Here is a 25,555-nt window from a genome sequence, read left to right on the forward strand (position 1 = left end):
AGGATGCTGGCTCATCAGCTCCGCAAGCGGGATGCGGCTAAGGAGATTGCTGGAGTGAGAGACAAGAGTGGGAATGTGGTGCGGAAGGGGGTAGAGGTGAATGAGGTCTTCAAGGACGTTTACGGGGAACTGTACCGGTCGGAGCCAACGGGGGAGAGGGGGGAATGGAGAGGTTCCTTGACAGGCTTTCTTTCCCGAAGGTGCAGGAGGAGAAGGTGGAGGGGCTGGGTGGGCCGATTAAGCTGGAGGAGCTAGTTAAGGGGATCGGGCAGATGCAGTCAGGGAAGGCACCGGGGCCGGATGGGTTCCCGGTGGAATTTTATAAAAACGTTTGTGGACCTAGTGGGCACCTTGCTGGTGCGGACACTCAATGAAGCGTGGGAAGGGGGGACTTTGCCCCCGACGATGTTGCGGGCGCTGATCTCGTTAATTTTAAAGAAGGACAAGGACCCCCAGCAGTGTGGTTCATACAGGCCCATATCTCTCCTCAACGTGGATGCTAAGGTGCTGGCAAAAATCCTGGCCGCCAGGATAGAGGACTGTATGCCAGGGGTTGTGCACGAGGACCAGACAGGTTTTGTGAAGGGAAGGCAGCTGAACACGAATGTGCGGAGATTGCTGAATGTCATCATGATGCCGGTGATTGAGGGGGAGGCAGAGATAGTGGTGGCGCTGGATGCGGAGAAGGCCTTCGATAGAGTGGAGTGGGGGTACCTATGGGAGGTGTTGGGGAGGTTTGGATTTGGTGAAGGGTTCATTAGATGGGTAAGGCAGCTATATGAGGCCCCGATGGCGTGCGTGGCCACAAATAGGAGGAGGTTGGAGTACTTCCGGCTTTACCGAGGGACCAGGCAGGGTTGCCCCCTGTCCCCCTTGTTGTTTGCACTGGCAATCGAGCCGCTGGCGATGGCGTTGAGAGATTCAGAGAGGTGGAGAGGCTTGGTGCGAGGTGGAGAGGAACATAGGGTGTCGTTGTATGCCGACGACCTGTTACTGTATGTGGCGGACCCGGTGGGAGGGATGCCGGGAATGATGGAGTTGCTAGCTGAGTTTGTGACCTTTTCAGGTTATAAATTAAATTTAGGCAAGAGCGAGGTGTTTATGGTGCACCCTGGAGACCAGGAGGAAGGAATTGGTAGGCTCCCGCTTAGGTGGGCAGGGGAGAGCTTTAGGTACCTGGGGGTGCAGGTGGCCAGGGACTGGGGGACTCTTCACAAGCATAATTTCACCAGACTTGTAGATCAGATGGAGGAGGAGTTCAAGAGGTGAGACATGCTGCCATTGTCATTGGCGGGGAGGGTACAGTCCGTCAAAATGACGGTGCTTCCGAGGTTCGTGTTCCTCTTTCAGTGCCTGCCCATATTTATCCCCAGGGCCTTCTTTAGGAGAGTGACTAGCAGTATTTTGAGCTTTGTGTGGGCACATGGGACTCCGAGAGTGAAGAGGGTGTTCCTGGAGCGAGGAAGGGATAGAGGCGGGCTGGCGCTGCCCAACCTTCTGGGGTACTATTGGGCAGCCAATGTGTCAATGGTGCGTAAATGGGTGATGGAGGGGGGAGGGGCGGTGTGGAAAAGAATGGAGATGGCGTCATGTAGAGGTACGAGCCTGGGTGCCATGGCAACGGCACCGTTGCCGCTCTCCCCTAAGAGGTTTACCACGTGCCCGGTGGTGGCGGCGACCCTAAGAATCTGGGGACAGTGGAGACGGCATCGGGGGGAAACAGGGGGCTCGATGGAGGCTCCACTGGGTGGCAACCATCGGTTCATCCCGGGGAACACGGATGGGGGATTTAGGGGGTGGCAAAGAGCGGGCATCAGCAAATTGAGGGACCTGTTTATCGGCGGGAGGTTTACGGGCCTGGGGGAACTGGAAGATAAATTTGGCCTTCCCCAAGGAAACATGTTCAGATACCTGCAGGTAAGGGCGTTTGCTAGGCAACAGGTAGAGGGATTCCCTATGCTGCCCTCGCAGGGGACGATGGACAGAGTGCTTTCGGGGGTGTGGGTCGGAGAGGGGAAGGTGTCTGACATCTATAAGGTAATGCAGGAGGTGGAGGAGTCGTCAGTGGAGGAGCTGAAGGCTAAATGGGAGGAGGAACTCGGGGAGCAGATAGAGGACGGGACTTGGGCGGATGCCTTGGAGAGAGTTAACTCTTCCTCCTCATGTGTGAGGCTTAGTCTCATCCAATTTAAGGTGCTGCACCGGGCCCACATGTCCGGGACCAGGATGAGTAAGTTCTTTGGGGGTGAGGATAGGTGCACCAGATGTTCAGGGAGTCCAGCGAACCACGCCCATATGTTCTGGGCATGCCCAGCACTGGAAGAATTCTGGAAGGGGGTGGCGGAGACGGTGTCGAGGGTGGTTGGATCCAGGGTCAAACCAGAGTGGGGACTCGTGATCTTTGGAGTTGCGGTAGAGCCGGGAGTGCAGGAGGCGAAAGAGGCCGGTGTCCTGGCCTTTGCATCCCTAGTAGCCCGCCGAAGGATTCTGTTACAGTGGAAGGATGCAAGGCCCCCAAGCGTGGAGACCTGGATCAGTGACATGGCGGGATTTATAAAATTGGAAAAGGTCAAATTTGCCCTGAGAGGATCAATACAAGGGTTCTATAAACAATGGCAGCCTTTTCTGGACTTCCTGGCTCAGAGATAGGTAACTTGGTCAATAGCAGCAGCAACCCGGGGGGGGGGGGGGGGGGGGGGGGTGCACTATTGTAGTGTCTATTCTGTAACTTTATAGTGTGTTAATTTGTGTTGTTGTTAAAATGCTGTGTTGTTCATGGAGGTGGGGCGAATGTATATGATTGTTAATATTATTGTTATTTTCGGTATTTTACTAAGGTGTGTCAATGTTGTATAAAATCAAAATTTTTCAATAAAATTTATTTCAAAAAAAAAGTTGCAACCAGATTTTAAGATGCAGTGGGAAACAGAGTTGTTCCTCATGCTGAATGATGTAGGGAGTTCCATCTTACTTCCTTTAAGTGGAGGCAGCAATGGCACCACGCCCAGGCATTCAGTACTACCATTTTCTTTTTAAAAATTCATCTTCACACGCACACTGTTTTTCCATTCTCGGAAAGTCGGGAAGTGGTGGAAGGATTCCTGAGCTGATTGTCAACGGAACTGGGTTATGAACACTCCTCCGGTAGCCAACTAATCCTGGCGTTGGATTTGAACCCGGACGCTCTTGCCAAGAGAGAGGGGCTCTACCTCTGCGCCAAAGACCTCCTCCTAGTGCTGCCACAGCAGAGTTATAATTCATTGGCTGTCCTGATAGAGAGGGAGTACTTTTCTGAATTTCCTTCATGTTCAAAAGAGCTGAATTATTTTTAAAACATATGAACGGGGCCAGATAAACGTTGAAAAATACAAATATGACCTGATTTTAAAATGTGGCTGCTCGAGATGAGGGACGTCAGTGCTGGAACACTTGAAGACCGAGTGTTATCAAGTCCTTCAGTTCAGATGTGACAGCCTCAGCCATGGACCTTCAACCTTCCAAACACACGATTTGGAAGTTCTGTGGTGCATGTGTTTCAATATTCAGCATTGATGTATCTCTCCTTAAGGATTATGAACTTATCCATGTCCCACACCAGCATGCCTTTGTCCCCTGACTTGGCAAGACTGCCAACCATTATTTTAGAAACTTGTAGACATGACCCCAACAACTATGGGTTGGCTCAATTTGATTTCATTTCCGTTTCGCATCGCCAACAGAAGGTTGAGGAGAGGTTTATCGCATTTGTCTGAGTGGGATTCAAGTCCAGATTCCACACTTGAAAGTATCAACAGCCATCATATGGCCCTGGAATCAGCTTCCCAGTCAATCATATTTCTCAGGCAACAAAAGTATATCCAAAGGCTTACAAAACAAGTATTCATCTCTCGCAGAAAACTAATCAATGTACGCCAATTTGATTTTAGTTGATTTCCTGCTGCATTTAAAGTTGTGCGTGCAGGGACGTCTCTTAGCAAGGAATGAACTAATCTTGGATCAGTGGCTAAAGATCTTTATCTGGTGCAGGTTAGAAGATTAGATTGAACAAATTAAGCATGGCATGAGTGTGGAGCATATCAATGTAGGGCGAGGTAGCACAGGGGAATCTGTATTTATGCGGTCACCGAGTATTGTATATAGGATGTGTAACAGTGAGATCATATCAAGGAACATATCAAGGACCAGGACCATATGCCGAGGGATGCACTATAAATCTTGGTGTAGGGGGAGACGGTGACTTAGTGGTATTGTCACTGGACAATAAGCTAGAGACCCAGGATAATGATCTGGGGACCCGGGTTCGAATTCCACCATGGAGGTGGTGGAATTTTTAAAAAGCCTCAATAAAATATCTGGAATTAAAAGTATAATATTGACCGTGAAACTATTGTTGATTGTTGTGAAAAATCCATTTGGTTCACTAATGTCCTTTCGGGAAGGAAATCTGCCGTCCTTACCTGGTCTGACCTACATGTGACTCCAGACACATAGCAATGTGGTTGACACTTAAATGTCCTCTGAAATGGCCTAGCAAGTTGTATTCAACTGCTACGATAACACACAATAAAGAAATCAAACTGGACGGACTATCCGGCATTGCACCTGGCACCGGAAATGATAGCTAGCCCTGTTGACCCTGCAATGACTTCCTTTCTAACATCTGGCGGCTTGTGCCAAAGTTGGGAGAGTTGTCTCACAGACTAGTTAAGCAACAGCTGAACATAGTTATACTCACAGAATCATACCTTACAGACAATATCCCAGACAGCACTGTCACAATTCCTGGGTATGCCCTGTCTCACCGGCAGGACCGACCATGCAGAGGCAGAGGAACAGTGGTATACAGTTGGGAGGGAGTTACCCTAGAAGCCCTCAACATCAACTCTGGACCCCATGAAGTCTCATGACTTCAGGTTAAATATGGGCAAGGAAACCTCCAGCTGATTACCACATACGGGCCATCGTCAACTGATGAATCAGTACTCCTCCATGTTGAACACAACTTGGAGTTACCATGAGATTATTATATCAAGGATAGGAAGATGATATGGTGAGATCATTGCAGTGCCTACAGCAAAATGGTATAATTGTAGTGTGGGAGGGCCAGAATTTCCTGATGATGGAAAGGGTTTCTATGGCAGAAGTTGACGGAATTTGGACCAGTGCTTGGTTCTGCCCTCTCACAATTGTCAGCCGGGAGAGTGCTTTGGACACAAAGAGTGCTTTGTTCGAAATGATGCATTTTAGGAAGTTCCTTCAAAAGTGGAGAAAGAGATGGATTTCCACAGAGCTGGGTCAAGATAGGTGAGGTTATCTGTCCCCTTTGAGATTTTCCAATTTCAGTTTCAGGTAGGTCTCTCAATATGAGCTCGAGGTGAACACAGGTTCTTCAGAGTGAATGGCTGGCCTCAAGCTCACTGCAGCCTTTCCCACCTACCCTAACTCTCTTCTCAATGTGATCTATCTGTATATTTGCCCAGTGCATTGACGAGTTGCCCCGGAATACGCGATATATTGTTTCTACTGAATTGAATAGCGTCTGTTCATGGGCCTGACACCGTGTTTACTTGATCATTCAACCATTTTCTTGGGGATAAACACAAGCAAAATGCTGCGGTTTCGGGAAATCTGAAACGAAACAGGAATTGCTGGAAATACTCAGTGGACCAGGCAGCGTTTATGGTGAGAGAGACAAGGTTACCGTTTCAAATCAAGAACCTTTTTTTCACGAGCTGGGATTTTCCGCCGCCCCTCTCCCTCATGGCGTGTTTCCTGGTGGTGGAGGTTGTTCGCTATTGGCCACAGGTGGGATCCTCTGGTCCCGCCAATGTCCAATTGCGTTGTTCATCTACTGCCGCGCGGGATGTGAGGGGTGGGTGGTGTCTCGAGCGGGACTGGAAAATCATGCCAGCACGAAGGGCGCACAATCTCTGCCTAAGGTTTCTGTTTCTCTCTCCTCAGATGCTGACTAACTGAGAATTTCCACTGCTTTCTGTTTTCTTCGGAATCAAGTTGTGTCACTACAGGGATTTCTATAATCCTGCAGTGCCCAAAGCGTTAAAACGACACAGATTCATCAAATGTCACACTGCAAATTCATTAAGCACTGAATCATACTGGGCACATCACCTTTATCACATGTACGATGCCTGTAAAGTGCTTTGGGTTATCCCGGGGATGTGAAAGGTCCAAAAGAAATGTGCATACTTTCTTTCAGGAAACTAGACACAAACTCACTCCTGATTCTCTGCAAAATGTTTCCTGATAATTGTCTTTGTGTTATATTCTTTTCGATACAGGCAGATATTCTGGCCACAGGCAGTGCATTGTGTGGTGGTTTCCAACACAACAGCATTTTTATTTGGTTGTGCAACTTCCCCTTGCACAGCACAGGTGCTGCTTCATTCCTCTGACATATGAGCTTGGTATTCTTATCCGACTTAACATCGTGTTTTGACAGATGGACATTCTTAAAGGGCCAGTGCCTTTCATCGCCAGGAGCCAAAACAGCTGGTTGATCTTGTCGGAATAGCGCCACAATCAGGGTTTAGCCGCAAGTCAGCCTCTTTGCCGGGCATTGTTTACCCGCCCGCCTCCTAGACCATCCATAAACATTAAGGCTTCGGCCACTGTATCACGAAATAACGATTCCTTAATTGCTCCATTCTCTGTGCACCTCTTCTCCTTCTTTAAAGCCTTTTAGTGCAGTCCATACTGATGAAATATTGCCAGGTAGTTGTGAAACAGAACTGTGCAAGAGTTGCGCATTATGAAGAAAAACATTTTTTACAAATTGCCAGTATTTTAATTGCTCTGACTAACTGAACAAAAAGGAGTCCTAACCTTTGAACGTATTCTCTGTGTGCAGGCCAGTGATGATGGTGAGAGCATTGGGAACTGCCCATTCTCCCAACGTTTGTTTATGATCCTGTGGTTAAAGAAAGTTGCTTTCACCATTAACACAGTGGACATGAAGAGGTGAGTGCTGGCTGAGCTGAACTGAATGTTGACTCGGGAGACAATAAAGAGATGTGACAATAAGCCACTTTGTTGCTGAATACCATGAATGCTTCAAAGTCGACTCTGAAAGACCCGTGATATATCCGTAACTTTCACATCTTTCAATCACTCCTCCGCCCCGCCTCTCTCCTATTTCATTCCCCTTCTAAGTTCCCTTGCACTGTTCAACAGAGCCACATCCACATTCCTGGCCAGTTATCCACTCATTAATTTCACGTTTTTTCCCCGTTTAATTATTTAAGGATATGGATGTTCTCCGCCCATGAAAATCAGTTTCTGCAACAACTAAAATCGTCTGAGATTGTAAAATTTAATTCAAAGTTGTTTGTACTGAAAATTATTATGAGGGCCTTTTTGATGGTGAATTTTCAGCATTTGGTATTTGTGTTCCTGTAATGCTGATCATTCATGTTATGCCTCTTCATCCAGTGGCCCATGACACAAATGATCCCTTTCAAATAAGCAGTGCTTTCTTTGAATCTGGAGGTGTCACTGCTTCCTCTGCTACACTGTATGAAGCCCCTCAAAATGTGGATTTGCTTTTTCCAAAGTTCTCTCTGTCTCCTGCTCCTAAATCGCCCTTATCACAAACAGGATCCGAAGAGAACTGAAACCCTTTGGACTCTTTTGCGATGCTGATGCTCCATGCAGATGGTGTTCTTGTGCAGACTAATTCTTGGAATTTCAAAGGACCTGGTATCAGGGGCTAGTTTTCGCCATGTGATGAAAAATGTCAGTGCATTCCATTTTCCACATAATGGTTTGGAGTCAAGGTGATTGATCTCCTTTGCACACCTTATTGTCCGTAATCATTGTGGTTTTTAAAGAGGGGAAGATGTGTACATTTCTTAGCCCCTGGAATGTGTCATAAATTTAAATAATAGGAGCAAGTTTTTGTGGGTTTAAATAAAGATTTTTTTATTCGCAAATTCATCTTCTTAAGTCTAAATGGTATGTCCACACACACATGAATAATACAGTTCAAGAGAACAGTGCACCTTTACAGGTTAGTTCATGGGGGCGATTCTCCGCTCTGCAGACCAAGTGCCTGCGCTCTCGTGAACGCCATTGCGTTTCACGACGGTGTGAACAGGGACCGGGCACGACCTATTCTGGCCCCCACAGTGGGCCAGCATGGCACTGGAGCGGTTCACGCCACTCCAGCGTCCTTACAGCGCCATGCCAACACGCGCATGCGCAGTTGGGGCCACTCAATCCAGCGCATGCATGTTGGGCCACGTCATCCTGCGCATACGCGTGGAACTTCTTATGCGCGCCGGCCCCAAAGCAATATGGCGTGGGTGTTCAGGGGTCGGCCGCGGCGGAATGTAGGCCCGGGGGTGGGGAGAGGCCAGCCCAGCGAAAGGTGGGCCCCGATCGCGGGCCAGACCCCATCGGAGACTCCCCCCCCCCGGTGAAGGAGCCCCCCTCACCCCCCCCCCCCGAGGGTTCCCACAGAGTTCCGGCCGGCAGCGACCAGGGTGGACGGCGCCAGCGGGACCCTGTCGTGTCAGAGCGGCCGCTTGGCCCATCTGGCCAGAGATTCGCCGCTCGCCGCTTGCGCCGATTCTCCCAGCGGCCCGGCGCGATTTGCACAGCGCTGGTTTCGGGGGGTGGGAGAATCACGTGCGGGGGTCAGGGCTGCGTGGCGCGATTCGCCCAGCACCCCGGCTATTCTCCCACCCGGCAGGAGTGGGGGAGAATACCGCCACATGTGTTTTGTTCATTGTAGGAAAATCTGTCATTGCAGGCATGGTGAAGGCAGCATTTTCACATTGAAAGGGTACTTTAGGTGGTTTCAATAACTGTAGTCATATGCTAGGGATTATTTGAGGATTGTCTCAAAGATATGGATATTCAGCTGGCAACTGACTTACTTGTACTAGGAGATCAAGTTTCTTCACAGGTGAGTTTGGAATAGTAATCAGGCTTGAAGACATCTTTAGAAGAACGGTCTCCAGATTTAAAAGGATGTGGGCCTACTGCCTTTTGCTGCTGCTGATGTTCCCTGCAGATGGTGTTCTTGTGAAGACTAACTGCGTTTCACTCTGGTTCTTGGAATAATAAAGAACCTGGTATCAGAAGCTAGTTTCAGTCACATGATGGCAAGTTTCAGTAACTTCCATTTTTCACATAATGGGTTGGAGCCAGGGTGATTGATATACATTGGGAGAATGATTGTAATGTATCAACAGCTGCAATTAACCCACTTCATTTGATGTTCTATATCATGGCTCTGGCAGTCAATTTTTATTGAGCTAGTAAGGATGGTCTCTTTGCACCTGAGCAACTCAATTGCATTTGAGAACATTCCAGAGGCATATCCAGGTAGAAGCCAATCTTTTACCTATGCAGAAATTGTAAAAGGCACAAGAAAGACCCTTGGAAGCCATTTTAACAATTTTATGAGTGTCCCTTTTTAAAAAAAAATGAAAGACAATTCTGAACACTGTATACTGAGTGCAGCCAGATTCAAAGTTACGAATAGGACATATCTTCACTGGGCATGGCACCCCATTCATCATGTATGAACTTAAATGACTAGTGTTTTCAGCTGTTTCTTCAAGGGAAGTATCAAAACTAACTCTATCTTCGCTGCACTGCTGTGGTCAGTTTATTAATAAGTAGGTGGAAATTTAGGGGAATTAGAAGGAAATAAGAAGGCTATGTTGATTGGGTACAGAAGGGGCCGTTCATTCCATTGTGCTCATGCCATGATGGGCTGAATGGCCCCCTTCTGTACCAAATCACCTCCCTGCAAGAGAAACTCAACTACTCGCACTGCTTTGCCCTTTTCCCATAACCGTGCACATCTTTCCTCTTCAGACAATTATCCAGTGCCCTTTATAAAACCACCCCTTACGCAGAGCGACCCAAATCATAACTATTTGTTGCGTAAAATGTTTCTGTTCATGTCACCTCTGGTTCCTTTGCTAATCACTTCAAATTAGCATCCTCTCATTCTTGGGTCTCCCCTCAATGGGAGCAGATCCTTCCTATTTACTCTGTGCAGGTTCATCATGATTTTGATGATGTAGGGTTTGAGGCAGTTCATGTAAAGCATAAATTGGGCTGGACCACTTGAGCCAAACGCTTTGTTTCTAAACTTAAGTGTCTAATCTGACACTTCATGGTCCAGTCTACCGAGCCTAGGCTCAACGTTCTGAGCCAGACATTGCAGTGCAACTTCTTTGAATTATTGCATGCTTCAGCTTCTATTACCATTGTAAGGGTCCTTCTTGTTTATTCCCTTATTTCCCCTTTCTTTCATTTTGCTCATATTATTCTTTTTTTTAAATCAAACTATTTTATTGAGGTATTTTTCGGCATTGTAAACAGTTACAGATAATAACAAGAAAAAACAAAAAAGTCAAAAATGTGCAAACATCAACGTAAAATCAATACATCAAGCGAACCATACTGCACAAGCCCCTAGAAAGAGAGATGGGACTCAGTTCGATTGATTGGCTGGTGGAAAATGAATTGGTCCAAACGACCGTACTCTGCCCGGTAACAGTGGTGACCAGATCCTAGCCCAGCAGAATGATTTTCAGAGTCCCAAGGAATTTCAGTTTTCATCCTGGCAGAACAGAGATAAGGTCCTGCTGTTCTCTCTCTCCTCCGTGTTTTCACCAGCTGTGAGTGCTGTATTTTTGAAGTTGCAGAAAACGGAATTAATGAATCTACAGAGAAGGCCATTACAGGCTGCCAACAGAAGCTTTAAGCCACAGGTTTGCTGTGAAAGAAGGTGTGCTAAAGACAACCATTTGAAACAAAGACTCTTTTTCCTTTCACTTATTATTTATTACCCCTTTCCACCCTCTGTGTTTGTCTGTCTTGTGTGTGTGTAGAGGGTTGGAGGCAAATTAAAGTGGGGAATTAGGAAGTAGATGATTGTTAACCAGTTGTATTTGCTACATATTTCATTATAGTTCTTGTTATAAATAAACAATAATCGTGTTTCATTTACAAACCTGGTGACTGTAATTATTGAGCAGCCAATGGCTAAAGACTTCAGGTATATTTCTAAGAATTATTGGTTAATTCACTTGTGCTTCAGATATTTTCCCTTCTCCCCCTAACTCCCCACTCCTCACCCACTCCCCTTTTCCTTTCTGGTGTCTCCCAGTAGCCCCTATTCCCTTCCCTCCCTACTTCAACTCTACCCTGGCCAGATTCCACTCTGAGACCTGTTGGTCCCATTATTAATCCCAATTCATGTGTTTGCTTTGCGTCACACTCTGGCCACTGCTGCTCCCAACTGTGGCCCTGGATCCTGCCAGCCCGACCCTCCACACCATTCCAGCCTAGCCAATTGGGATGTACCTGGAGTCTTTAAGAATTGAAGATCAATCTCCAGGACACTGCTGTGTGTGCTCCTGGTGAAAAACCATTGGGATATTAAAGGAGATAGTTTTTTAAAAAAAAAATACTTCTTTGAACATTTTTCTTCTCTGGATGCAAAAATATTGAAAATGTGAGAGAGAGAATGGCTGTTTGGCTGATGGTCAAGCATCGAATCTTGTTGCTTTCCAATTGGTGTCGGGGCACTGGACATCAGTAGGTTGGACATGTTGGCTGAGGAATGATTGCTGTTAGGGGCTCAAGTCATGTCATCAAACCTCCAGCAATATTTAATCACAGTTGGCAATAGAGGTGCCACGCACAGAGTGCTGACTCCATTTCCCTGCCTTTGTTTGACATATACGGTGCAAGTGCAAAACTGGTCGTTTAAACCCTCTGATTAAGTCACACTGGATGTGTTGAGGAGTAAGTATGACATTTAGAAATGGCTGCAGACATACAAGGATAAATCTAATTTTTTCATGAATAATCAATAGCACAAACCTGGAAAAAAAAGCACAATTATACTGAGGGCAAAAGTAAGGATTGCAAGCCAATGATGAAAGGAAAAACATCGGACGGCACGGTGGTGCGGTGGTTAACACTGCTGCCTCACGGCGCCGAGGACCCGGGTTCGATCGTGGCCTCAGGTCACTGTCTGTGTGGAGTTTTCATATTCTCACTGTGTCTCCGTGAGCCTCATCCCCATAACCCAAAAAGAGGTGCAGGGTAGGTCAATTGACCGCACTAAATTACCCCTTAATTGGAAATTATTAAGTGGGTTCTCTAAATGTATTCTAAAAAAATGAAAAGACAAACACTTTTAAAATATATTGTAATGAAGAACAGAAATTAAGGATAGCAGAGTACTGGGGGGACAGGGGGATGGGGACGGGGGAAGGGAAACCTGCTATCACAGAGTCTGAGGGATACGCCCGCACTTGGCCGAGTTAAATTGGCCCCAGTCAGACTTAAATTTGTTAGTGGGAATACACAAGATGACCCAGATCCATTTTCCTTTGGGACACTCCTGACTGACCAGCCGTTGGCCCATTACAGAGTTTGATGGCCTCTTAGTCAGGCAATGGGAGGTTAGTTGTATATCAGTAGCATGGCTCTTTTCTTTTTATGAAGGGGAGTGGGCCATCTAACAGCCGAGATAATGTTGATAGGTTCAAGTCTGGAAACCCCAGAGAACCTTTGTTTGAGTGGTAGAGCAGAACTTAGAGAGAGAGAGAGAGATAATCCTGTTTTGAACAGGTACAGTAGAAGGCTTTGAGAAATCGACCAAGAAAGATCATGAAAGTTTCCACAGAGGCAAACTTGAGAAAAGGGTTCTGAATGTACCTACCAGAAGAAAAATGGTTCATAAATGCAAGTATTGCCTTTGACTATCTGTGTAAGTGGCATGAGAGCTGTATGTTCTGATAAAGTGATGTTTAATGGGAACTAGAGTGTGAAGGCTAAGAAACTACATGTGATCTGTTACTGTTAGAGTTGAAGTTTAAATATTGTTTCCTTTTCTTGTCTTTATTAAATAACCAAGCCTTATTTCTTTTATTATCATTCTTGGAAAGTATCGATCTTTCTGCACCACCTTCAAACTTAAAAAAGTTATGGCTCTGGTCGAGTCTCTTAGCAACTGTTGGGAGGTGACCAGGCGGAGTAACAATTGGAAAAATGCTAATGTCACACCCTCATTCAAATAGGGATGGAGGCAGAATGTAAGAAACTATAGACTCTCTGTCATTGGGAGATTATTAGAAAACATTAGTAAGGAAGTTAATAACAGGACATTTGGAAAGTCAAAATGAAATCCATTAGAGTCAGCATGGTTTTATGAAGGGTAAATCATGTTTGAATAATTTGCTAGAGTTCTTTTGAGATATACGAAGCCAAGTGGATAATGAGAATTCTGCAGTTGTGGTATATCTGGACTTCCAGAAGGCATTTGATAAGGAGCCGCACAAATACTTATTAAACAAGGTCAGATCACATGAGGTTAGGGATAGAGCTTGGATAAAAGACTGGCTAACCAACAGAAGGCAGAGAGTAGGTTTGTTTTCTGGTAGGCAAGATGTAACTCGTGGGGTGTCATAGGGTTTGGTCGTCAGGCCTCAACTATTTACAATATTTATTAATGACTTGGATGCAGGGATAGAAGATACTGTAGCTAAATTTGTAGATGACACTAAAATAGGTGGGAAAGTGATAATATTAATAATCTTTTATTGTCACATGTAGGCTTACATTAACACTGCAATGAAGTTACTGTGAAAAGCCCTAGTCGCCACATTTTGGCACCTGTTCAGGTACACGGAGGGAGAATTCAGAATTCTCAGCAGGTACAGGAATTGAACCCGCACTGCTGGCCTTGTTCTGCTATGCAAACCAGCTGTCTAGCCTACTGAGCTAAACCAGCCCCGTAAGAAATTTACAAATGGAGAGAGTTAGGCTAGGTGAGTGGGCCAGAATTTGGCAGAAGGAGTTCATCATGGATAAGTGTGAGGTTATATATTTTGGTTAGAAAAATGGAAAAGCAACTTATTATCTAATTGGAGAGAAACATCAGGGCACTTTGGCGCAGAGGGATCTGGATGTCCTTGTGCATGAATTGCAGAAAACTAGCATGCAGGTACGGCAGGTAAGAAGGAAGGCAAATCGAATTTTGGCCTTTATAGCTAAAGAAATAGAGTATGAAAGTAGGTAAATGTTGCTGCAACTGTACTTGGAATTGATGAGACCTCGCCTGGAGTACTGTATGCAGTTTTGGTCCCTTATTTTTTGAGGGATGTAGTTTCATTAGAGGCAGTTCAGATGAGGTTCACCAGATTGATTCCAGAGATGAGGGGTTTGTCTTATGAAGAGTGTTGTTGAAAACTCACCACTATTCTTAGAAGTCCCCCGATACCAAAAAGGGCTGACATTCTAAATGGTGAACAAGGATTCTCACTCCTTGACTCCTATGCAGACTTCGGTGGGTGCTATTCAGGTCAAACTATATTTTCAAGTTAACCCCCGGTATAACCCATATCTTCATGGAAGATTTCATCTACTTACCACTTAATAGCATCGATCCTGGGTCCCGCATTGCTAAGTAAGTAAAGTAGACTTTGGAATAACCAGTTTCAGGTTAAACTTTTAAGTTATTTTATTATTATATTTTTTTCTTTTAAAAGCTGCAATCACTTTCTTTACAGAAAGGTAAAAAGAACTTGCTTCTGGATCCTTCTGGTTGGTTGAAGGGACCTTCAGGCCCAAGTTGACAATTAATCTTTTTAAAATTTGGTCTTCTTTAGATGTATTTGCTGGTGAGCTTGGTTGCTGTGTCCTATCTTTCCCATGTACCGAGCTGTGAGAGCTGACTCTGCTGGCTTTCTCTGAGCTGACTCTGCCTCCTCTTTAAATTCTAGTCTTCCTTAGATGTATTAGCTGTTTTAGCTCGGCTGCTATGTCTTATCTTTCTCATGACCGAGCTGGCTGTAAGCTGACTCTGCTTGATTCTCTTGTTCCTTCTCTGCTTCTCTCCTCTCTCTGAGTTCTGGTAGTTCCTGCCCTGGTCTCTGGGTTTATATTCTCTTTCTGACAGTTATTAAGCTTTTATGACTTTATTGTAAAGTAATATTTCACTTTGATTGTAAAAGGTACCTTTAATCTAAATTTTTCTAACATGACTAAGTATTCATTTTGACATGACCTCACCTCTCACGTCTCTGATTACATTGTTTCCTTTGTGATGTTCAAAGTTCCTTTGTAATATTCAAAAATGCTTTGGTTTCAAGAGGTGTTACTTTTAATTCCTGTCATTTCTATAGTTTTATTTTCCAATTGTGTCCCAGCTCATAATAATTTTGACTTTGATGTTGGCTTTAAATTATGTTTCTCGTAGACTGATAGTCTCCAGTTTTCTTTAATTTACCTGGTAGCAGAATTTCACACCTATAATTGTCACCAAATTCAACTGAACCTCATCCTTTCCTTTCCAGCTGCTTACTAAGATAGTTAATTTCAATGAAGGTGTGAAACATTGCTTTTAGCGTAATGCTAAAAATCCACTTGGTTATAACTTGAAAGGTTTACATTTATCACTTAACTCAACTGAAACCCTCATCCATGCTTTTCCAGATGCTTACTAAGATAGTTAATTTAAATGAAGGTGTGAACCATTGTTTTTAGCTTCATACAAAAATCCTGTTTGGGAGACGGAATCTGCATTTTATAATCCTGCTCTTTGCAGCTGCTGTTAACCCTTCATGGGATCTTTCCCTACATTCTCTCATGTTTCTCAAATCAGTTATTACCAGACTTCCATGTTTCAAATGACACATCTTTCCATATTATCAATTACAAGAGAGATTGAGCAGTTTAAGCCTATACTCTCTCAAGTTTAGAATAACGAGGGGAGAACTAATTGAGGTTTATAAGATGATAGAGAGTTTTGACAACGTAAATGTAGAGTGGATGCTTCCTCTTGTGGGGCATTCTAAAACAAGAGGTTGTAATCTTAGGATAAGAGGTGACAAATTTAAAACGGAGTTGAGGAGAAACTACTTCTCCCAAAGGGTTGTGAATCTGTGGAATTCACTATCCTAGAGTGCAGTGGATGCTGGGACAGTGAGTAAAGTTAAGGAAGAGATAGACAGATTTTTAATTAGTAATGGGTTTTGAAGGGTTATGATAACAGGCAAAAAGTGGAGTTGAGGCCAAAATTAGAACGATGGTATTGTGCAGCAGAGGAGGCTTGTGGGGCTGAATTGTCTGCTCCTGCTCCTAGTTCTTATGTTCTTAATTCAGTTCTTCCTGGCAAAAGGACAACAATAAACAATAGTCAGTGAAAATCAGAGTTGAGCTATTAATCTCTGAGAGATTACGATGACATATTGTGTGCCATGACAAGTCACATGTCACACTAATGTTATCACAAGTGTTGGGTTAATGCAAGTGATTGAAATGATGGAGGATTTTACTCTACATCGGCGGTACTTCCTGGCATAAGTTGAAAAATATTCCCTTTCCCACTTTACAGGTAAACAAGATTAGGAGTTACCTTTTTTGGCCATGCCTCAAATGTTGCTTTTCCTTTTCATGTTTGTTTCCCGACCCCACCTTCGATGGTTTGAGACTCTAATTCAGAGTTTTCTTTTTGAACATTATTAGTTAAACATGACAGCGCTGTGCATTAACTATAGGTCTATTGTTGGTCTACCCAAGTGTTTGGCTATGGGTGGAGGTTATGCAATATGGGTGGGGTAGAAACTCACATAATTCATGTCAGTCTGTGGTAAGGCAGTTGGTTTCCCTTGAGGCATATGTTGAAGAGTAAACAATGATAGCGGGGAGCCTGATGCTAAAGGAAACTCAGACTGTGTAGAGAAAACAAAATTCTCAAAATAAAATGGGGTAGTAAAGAAAGAAACGGCACTTTTATTTTAATGAGCTCAAAGTGTTGATCAGGCGGCTGAGTCTTTCTGAAGACTCTCCACTGTCAAAATATAGGAATAGGTCTCAAAATAGTATCGGAAGAAACAGCAAATGATAGGAGAGATGCATTTCAATTGGGAATGTCTGAACAGCCCGGGTGCTTTTCTCAACAATAATGGAAGTCTGAGGAGTAATCCTTCAGATTATGAAGGATTTTGTTAGACGGAGAGATGTTTCCATTTTGGGACGACAAAAGTTAGTTAAGTATAAGGGGCGGAATTCTCCGCTCCCGCGGAAAATCGCGAATGCTGTTGTGAAATCGGCCGACTTTCACGGCGGCCCGATACGCCCCGCTCAAGAGCTATTCACGCCCCGGAAATGGGCTAGGACCAGGGCCGCGAACCTCACATGAAAAATTACGCCATAACCCTGCGACGCCCGAATGACGACCTGACAACGCCCACGTGACGCCGCTCTGCACCTTCAAAAGGCGCGAGCGAGCACAGCAACGGGAGGAGAAAGATGTCGGAGCCACGGAGGGCCGCCCTGAGGTTTGGAGAGGCAGATATCGAAGCGCTCCTGGATGAGGTAGAGCAGAGGAGGAGCATCATCTGCCCTAGAAGAGAGCACCGCCACCCTGCCAGCGTAGTGCGACGGGCCTGGCGCGAGGTGGGCACTGACGTGAGTGCAGGGGGGGCAGACCCCTCGGTCTGGGGAGCAATGCAGGAAAAAGCTCCACGACCTCATCAGGGCTGCCAGGGTAAGTGCCAAGAGGGTGCCCCCGGGTCACAACAATCCTTCCCCCCCCCCATGTACTTAATCACCCACCTCCCCGCCTGGCACGAGGGAGAGTGGGAGGGGCAGAGTGAGTGGAGGGTGGTTTACCAAGTAGTCACAGACCCACATGAATGCTGCGAACCCCTGGAGAGATGCAATGGTTTAGTTACAACTTGACCCCCCCCAACCTTCTCCAATATGTGAACGCCCTGATGATACCTGCCAAATTGATGATCTATCTATGCCGCCCCAACAGGACAAGACCGCTCACATTACCCGGGAGCGCAACAGGACCGGAGGGGGTCCCCCTGACCACGTTTGAGCAGAGGGCACTGGACCTTGCTGGGGGATCTGCCACCCGGCAGGTCGCGCAATGCGAGGTTGGAGGGGCTGAACCAAGTGAGACAACCCTGCATGACAACCCCCCCCCTCCCCCCATCCTCTGTCCCTTCACACTCTGCCACTGGACACCCCCCCTTCCTCTGTCTCTTCACACTCTGCCCACTGGACCGTCCAACGCCCGGCAGAGCGTTTCTAAATAACCCCGTTTCATTCTCTTCCCAGGGACGTGCTGCCGAACAACCAGGGCCGTCTGCGTCCAGGCAAAGACGAGCACCTGCCACCACCACCACCACCGCACCCAGGGCGGCACGCAGAGGGTGCCGGGAGCACAGTTAGGGGTGCCATCCTCCCAAACAGATATTCTGTGGAGCAGGAGGCGCAGCGGACGGTGACAGAGGGAGAGGGAGAAATGGGCCGCGAACGCCCTGCGGCCACTCATCAGTGGGCCGATGACCCTGACGACATTTGTACGGACGAGGACCTCGAGCTTGCGGCACTGCTATCTCCCACACCATCCACCATCCCAGAGACACTCACCTTGGTAGGGCAATTCAGTGATGAGGCTCCCGGGTCACACAACACAGCTGAGCAGGTACAGCAGGTGGAGGTCGGAGCAGCCGAGGGCGTGGACTGGCGGAGGGCAGGCCAGGCCCAGCATCCAGTGGCTCCCAGTCGTTTCCTGGGTTCCTGGATTTACTTGATCCACCCGCACAGCCGATGCACCTCGAAACACAGGGACACAATGACGGGATGGGGGCCGTCTTCCAGCGTTGGGCTTCATTTGCACACGTCATCCTCGGCCCTGGACAGGGCTGCCCTCTCACAGGCAGCAATGCGCCAGAGCCAACATGACATTGCCGGCGCGCTGCGGGCCTTGGCCGAGTCCCACCAGGCCATGGCCCAGTCACAGCACGCCATAGCATAGTCCCAGCAGGAAATGGCACAGTCCCACCAATCAGTTGCGGAGAGCATTAACCGCCTGACACACGTGCTGGATGGCGTCGCGCACACACAGGTTGAGGTCGCACAGTCCCTGGCGGGAATGACTCACTCCGTCTCTGCGAACCTTCGGACCCTCCAGGACTGGCAGCGCCAGGTGTTGTGGGGCGACGGGGCACCTCCCCGCTCGCACCTCCGTCTAAAAGTGAGGCCCGGGGGCCACCTGGCTCCCCGAGGGAGGAGGAGGTTTCGATGCCCGTCCCATTAACTCCATCACGGGACGTCCTGGGACGTTCGGCCTCCCCCGTCCCATCCCTGGTGCATCGGGTGGGCAGCGGGCATAGCAGGGTGGCACCACCTCATCTGAAATGCCCGCAGAGCAACCTGGCCCATCAAGGCGGGGCCGCCCCAGGAAAGGAATGCCGACAGGGAGACATGTTGAAGGGGGCTATTCGCAGCAGTCCTCCTCCACTCCTGCTGTATCATCTGGTTAATCACTTAGACGTAGTGTTACCCGTAAGGTAACAAAGAGAGACACTGAGTAAGTTGGCACGGGTGAAGGGCACAGATCAGTTGTAGGGGCTAGGGCATCTGTAAACTATGTTAACCATTAAACTCACTGTTGCATCTAATTTGTAAGACTGTGTGATTTTTCCGTTGCCACAGGAATCGTGGTGGTGACCGAGTGTCGCTGGGGTTGACGAGCGGTGAAACTTCGGTGCCGGGTGTGCAGTCCCTTCCCCCCCCCCCCCCCCCCCCCCCACCCCCTCCCACAGCTACCTCACGCGGGCACGTGATGGAGTGTCCCTGACGAACCCAGCAGCCACCGAGGTGGATGGTTCAGCTATTGCCATGAGTCAGACTTTGTCTAGCAATTCTGAGTTCTCAGCTCATCGCAGAGCGGGCCGTCATCATTCAACATGGCACTGTTGACACAACCATCAATGTCGTGCCATACCATTGTGCCGCAGTGGTAAGGGTGATGTAGAACTGGAGCAGAGTACGGGGGTGCCGGGGGGGGGGGGGGTGGGCGGTGGTGGTGGTGGTGTGCTGACCATCTGCGCGACTGGCGATGCAGGTGTTAATGTTGGTGTTCAGCGGGGTCATCGCGCGCGACGCGTGAATGTGGCTGCCACCAAGGCGTTGCATGCCCGCCGTCCTCGCCGGGTCTGTCGTGCAGCCTCCTGGGCATTACCAGCAGCCGGGTCCTGTCTGCATGCTGCGCCCGCCACATCACCAACATCCTCCTCCTCCTCCTCCTCTGTGCTGGCACCACTGCCACTGACTTCTCCCTCCGCCTCCTCCAGCAGGGCATCTCCCCTCTGCATCGCGATGTTGTGCAGCGCACAGCAGACCACAACAATGCGAGCGACCCTGTCGGGCTGGTACTGCAGGGACCCTCTGGAGCGGTCCAGGCACCTGAATCTCATCTTCAGGAGCCCAAGGCAGCGCTCCACCACACCCCTGGTTGCTGCATGGGCCTCGTTGTATCGGGTTTCCGCATTGGTCTGAGGCCTCTGTATAGGCGTCATCAGCTAAGACCCCAGTGGATAACCCCTGTCGCCCAGCAACCAGCCCCTCAGCCGGGGGGGGGGGGGGGGGGGGGGGGGGGGGGGGGGGGGGGGGGGGGGGGCATCCCTCAAACATTGCAGGGATGTACGACTGCGTCAGAATGTAGGCGTCATGCACACTCCCTGGGAGCCTTGCGCAGACGTTCATGGTCCTCATGTGGGGGTCACATACCACCTGAATATTCATGGAGTATGACCCCCTCCTGTTTGTGAAGACCACCCTGTCCCCTGCAGGCGGGCGCATGGGGGCGTGAACACAATCAATTACACCCTGCACCATCAGTATCCCGGCCACGCTGGCAAATCCACGAGCTCGTGAATCTTGACTTGCTCGGTGATGTAGCGGTCCGCGATGGCATAGAGGGCGTTGGTCACATCCCAGATGCACCTGTGCACTGATGACTGGGAAATCCCGGAGAGGTCCCCGCTCGGAGACTGGAAGGAGCCGGTCGCGTAGAAGAGCGACCGTCACCTTGACAGCAACCGGGATCACATGTCCTCCTCACGTTCCACGTGGCGCGAGGTGCACCACGAGGTGACAGATATGTGTTACCGTCTCTCTACTCAACCGGAGTCTCCTCTTGCAGGTGATGTCCAGCATTGTCTGGAAAGAGATCCGGCCACGGTACACCCTCGGTCGTCGCCTCTGGCGCCCTGGCTGCACCCTCACCCCCCCCCCCCCCCCCCATGCTGCTCAACGACTGGCAACTCCTCGGCCATTCCCTCTGCTGCTGTAGCTGGCCCTGCATCCACTGCGGGTTGTGGCTGTGGATGCTGCTCCATCTCCAACTGCAGTGCAGCGGCCCCAACCACTGCGCTGAAAATAGCCGTTCTGTTCGCATACATTCTGCTAACCTAGAGAACGGTGGTGGGGGCAGAGAAACAACATGTTAGATGGAGGTTATTGGACACCTCGGCAGCCGCGTGCCACGGGATGCCTGTGTGTCCCGGTGGCCTGGTTGCGCTGCTGATACGCGGCCAGCCTAACCCCTGGTCGCTTTCTGCATCCAACGGGCAGTTAACTACATCCTCCTCACCGGTGCGTCAGTGTCCTGTGGCCGTAAGCCACAGGGCAACCAGCGGCCGTGTCCTCGTGACCTCGGAAACCCGATACAACGAGGCCCATGCAGCAACCAGGGGTGTGGTGGAGCGCTGCCTTGGGCTCCTGAAGATGAGATTCAGGTGCCTGGACCGCTCCAGAGGGTCCCTGCAGTACCAGCGGCCGACATTTTGTAACCAGGGGTGTGCGAGTCACTCCCTCCCTCTCTCTCTCTCCCTCCCCCCTCATCCCCCTCCCCCTCTCCCCCTCCCCCTTCCCTCCCTCCCTCCCCTCTCCCCCTCCCCCCTCTCTCCCTCTCCCTCCCTCCCCCTCCCTCTCTCCCTCCCCCTTCCCTCTCTCCCTCCCCTCTCTCCCTCCCCCTCCTCCTCACCCTCCCTCTCTCTGTCCCTCTCCCTCCCTCTCTCCCTGTCCCTCTCCGTCTCTCCCCCCTCCCCAACTCTCTCCCTCCCCCTCCTCACCCTCCCTCTCTCCCTCTCCCTCCCTCAATCCCTCCCCTCTCTCCCTCCCCCTCCCTCCCTCTCCCCTCCCCCTCCCCCTCTCCCTCTCTCCCTCCCCCTCTCTCCCTCTCCCTCTCTCCCTCTCTCTCCCTCTTCCCCCCCCCCCCACTGTTCGCTGCGTTCTCGGGGATGCCTTCCCCGGTCTGCCCAGACTCCGGGGGCGCGATTCTCCGGACTCACGACGGTTCGGAGAATAGCGGGCGTCAGAAATTTTTACGGCGACGCTGTTCCGACGCCCTCCCGCTATTCTCCGAACCCCGCAAATTGTCGGAGTCGCGTTTCCCGACAGACGCCTCCTTCCCGCCCCTGACACGACCAGAATCGCCACTGAGAGCCCCCCCGCTATTCACCGGCCCGGATGGGCCGAAGTCCCGACGTCATGGCGCCCTGTTTGCACGTCGTGAAACACACCTGCTTTTTAAATTCGTCAACCAGTCGGCCTGGCTGACGACTGCTTGGAGGAGGTCAGGGCACCACTCTGCGCACCACTCTGCGCACCGCTCAGCGCACCGCTCAGCGCACCGCTCGAGTCTGGCCACAACGGGGAAGGCATCCCTGAGAACGGGAGGGGGTCCAGAACGGGGGCAGTGGGGGGGAGACGGGGGGGGCAGTGGGGGAGACGGGGGGGGCAGTGGGGGAGATGGGGGAGGCAGTGGGGGAGACGGGGGAGGCAGTGGGGGAGACGGAGGGGGCAGTGGGGGGCGACGGAGGGGGGGGGGGGGTGTTAGGTGGAGAGTGAGCCGTCCAAGCCCGTAACAAAATGTCTGCCACCATGCCATGGTGTGCAGGTGACGAGGACACGGCCGCTGGTTCCCCTGTGGTTTCCGGACACAGGCCACTGACGCACCCGTGAGGAGGCCATAGTTTACTGGCCGTTGGATGCAGAAAGTGACCAGGGGTTAGGCTGACCGCGTGTCAGCAGCGCGACCAGGCCACCGGGACACACAGGTATCCCATGGCTGGCGGCTGCCGAGGTGTCGACTAACGTCCGTCTAACATGTCCCGTTTCTCTGCCTCCCGCCACCCTTCTGTAGGTTAGCACAATGCATGGGAACAGAACGGCTATGTTCTGCGCAGTGGTTGGGGCCGCTCTACTGGATTTCGAGATGCAGCAGCATCCACACCCACAACCCGCAGTGGCTGCAGGGCCAGCTGCAGCAGCAGAGGGAAGGGCCGAGGAGTTGCCAGTCGTCGAGCAGCATGGGGGGGGGGGGGGGGGGGGGGGAGGGGGAGGAGGAGGAGGAGGAGGAGGAAGAGGAAGAGGAGAGAGTGAGGGTGCAGCCACGGCGTCAGAGGCGACGACCAAAGCCGAGGGTGTACCGTGTCCGGGTCTCTTTCCTAACAATGCCGGACATCATCTGCAGGAGGAGACTCCGGCTGAGTAGGCAGACGGTGATACATATCTGCGAACTCCTGTCGCACCTCGCCCCACGTGGAACGGGGGGAGGACACGCGATCCCGGTAGCCATCAAGGTGACGGTCGCTCTGAACTTCTATGCTACCGGCTCCTTCCAGTCTCCGAGAGGGGACGTCTCTGTGATCTCCCAGTCATCGGTGCACAGGTGCATCCGGGATGTGACCGACGCCCTCTATGCCATCGCCGATCGCTACATCACCTTTCCCGAGGACCGAGCAAGTCAAGACTCACGAGCCCGTGGATTTGCCAGTGTGGCCGGGATACCGAGGGTTCAGGGGTCAATCGACTGTGTTCACGTCCCCATGCGCCCGCCTGCTGTGGACAAGGAAGTGTTCACAAACAGGAGGGGGACATACTCCATTAATGTCCAGGTGGTATGCGACCCCCACATGAGGTTCATGAACGTCTGTGCAAGGTTCCCAGGGAGTGTGCATGACTCCTACATACTAGCGCAGTCGTTCATCCCTGCGATGTTTGAGGGACGTCCCCCCCGGCTGAGGGGCTGGTTGCTAGGTGACAGGGGTTATCCGCTGAGGTCTTGGCTGATGACGCCTATACGGAGGCCTCAGACCAATGCGGAAACACGATACAACGAGGCCCATGCAGCAACCAGGGGTGTGGTGGAGCGCTGCCTTGGCCTCCTGAAGATGAGATTTAGGTGCCTGGACCGCTCCGGAGGGGCCCTGCAGTACCAGGCCGACAGGGTCGCTCGCATTGTAGTGGTCTGCTGTGCGCTGCACAACATCGCGATGCAGAGGGGAGATGACCTGTTGCAGGAGGCAGAGGGAGAAGCTAGTGGCAGTGGTGCCAGCACAGAGGAGGAGGAGGAGGAGGAGGAGGAGGAGGAGGAGGAGGAGGAGGAGGAGGAGGACGCTGGCGGAGTGGCGGGCGCAGCACGCAGACACGACCCAGGTGCTGGTGATGTCCAGGAGGCAGCACGACGGACCCGGCAAGGACGGCGGGCACGCGACGCCATGGTGGCAGCACGGTTCACGCATCGCATGTGACGTCCCCGATGAACACCAAACCACCACCTGCATCGCTAGTCATGCAGAGGGTCACCACACAACTGCCACCACCACAACCCCCCCCCCCCCCCCCCCCCCATCAGTGTACACTGCTCCACTTCGACATGACGCTTATCACTGGGTACAGACGGAATGGCACAACATTGATGGCTGTGTCAGCGGGTGTGATCAGTGCCATGTGGAATGATGACAGCCCGCTCTGCGAAGAGCTGTGAGCTCAGAATCGTTAGAGAGAGTCTGACCCATGGCAATAGCTGAACCATCCACCTTGGTGGCCGCTGAGTTCGTCACTGACACTCCATCACGTGCCCGCGTGGGCTAGCTGTGGGAGGGGGTAGGGGCAGGGACTGCACACCCGGCAACGAGGTTTCACCACCCGTCACCCCCAGCGACACTCGGTCACCATCACGATTCCTGTGGCTGTGGAACAATCACACGGTATTACAAGTAAGGTGGAACAGTGCGTTTAATATTAACAATTATTTACAGGTGCCCTAGCCCCTACAACTAAACTGTGCCCTTCACCCGTGCCAACTTACTCAGTGTCTATCTTAGTTGCCTTACGGGCCCTACCACTACGTCTAAGTGAATCCCCAGATGATACAGCAGGAGTGGAGGAGGATTGCTGCGAATCGCCCCCCTCGACTCGTTTCTCCTTGGCCAAGCGTTTCCTGGGGCGACCCGGCCTTGATGGGCCAGGCTGCTCTGCGGGCATCTCGGGTGACATTGTGCCACCCTGCTCTGCCTGCTGCCCACCCGATGCACCAGGGATGGGACGGGGGGAGGCCGAGAATTCCGGGACGTCCCGTGATGGAGTTAATGGGACGGGCCCCGAAACCTCCTCCTCCCTCGGGGAGCCCGGTGGCCCCCGGGCCTCACTTTGGGACAGAGGTGCGAGCGGGGAGGTTCCCCGTCGCACCACCGACACCTGGCGCTGCCAGTCCTGGAGGCCTGCAACGGTGTCCACCAGGATCCGAAGGTTTGCAGAGACGGAGTCCAGGGAGTTAGACATTCCCGCCAGGGACTGTGCGATCTCAACCTGTGTGTGCACGACGCCATCCAGCACATGTGTCAGGCGGTTGATGGTCTCCACGACTGACAGCTGGGACTGTGCCAGCGACTGCTGGGTCTGTGCCATG

At 50.5% G+C, this 25,555-nt stretch overlaps 1 protein-coding gene across 2 annotated transcripts in view; it reads left to right on the plus strand.

Annotated features, from left to right (window-relative positions):
* LOC119955748 (chloride intracellular channel protein 4-like) overlaps nucleotides 1-25,555 on the plus strand; it is a 63,822-nt gene that overhangs the window by 20,918 nt on the left and 17,349 nt on the right. The window contains exons 1-2 of one of the 2 annotated variants that reach the window (XM_038782276.1): nucleotides 6,703-6,732; nucleotides 6,869-6,978. In XM_038782276.1, the coding sequence (XP_038638204.1) occupies nucleotides 6,718-6,732; nucleotides 6,869-6,978 (125 nt within the window). In that variant the 5' untranslated portion in view covers nucleotides 6,703-6,717. Of the gene's footprint in view, nucleotides 1-6,702; nucleotides 6,733-6,868; nucleotides 6,979-25,555 lie in introns of those variants that run through there. The other variant, XM_038782275.1, reaches the window with a different exon arrangement.

Source organism: Scyliorhinus canicula, chromosome 21, assembly GCF_902713615.1.
Source record: "Scyliorhinus canicula chromosome 21, sScyCan1.1, whole genome shotgun sequence".
Classification (NCBI taxonomy): Eukaryota; Metazoa; Chordata; class Chondrichthyes; order Carcharhiniformes; family Scyliorhinidae; genus Scyliorhinus; species Scyliorhinus canicula.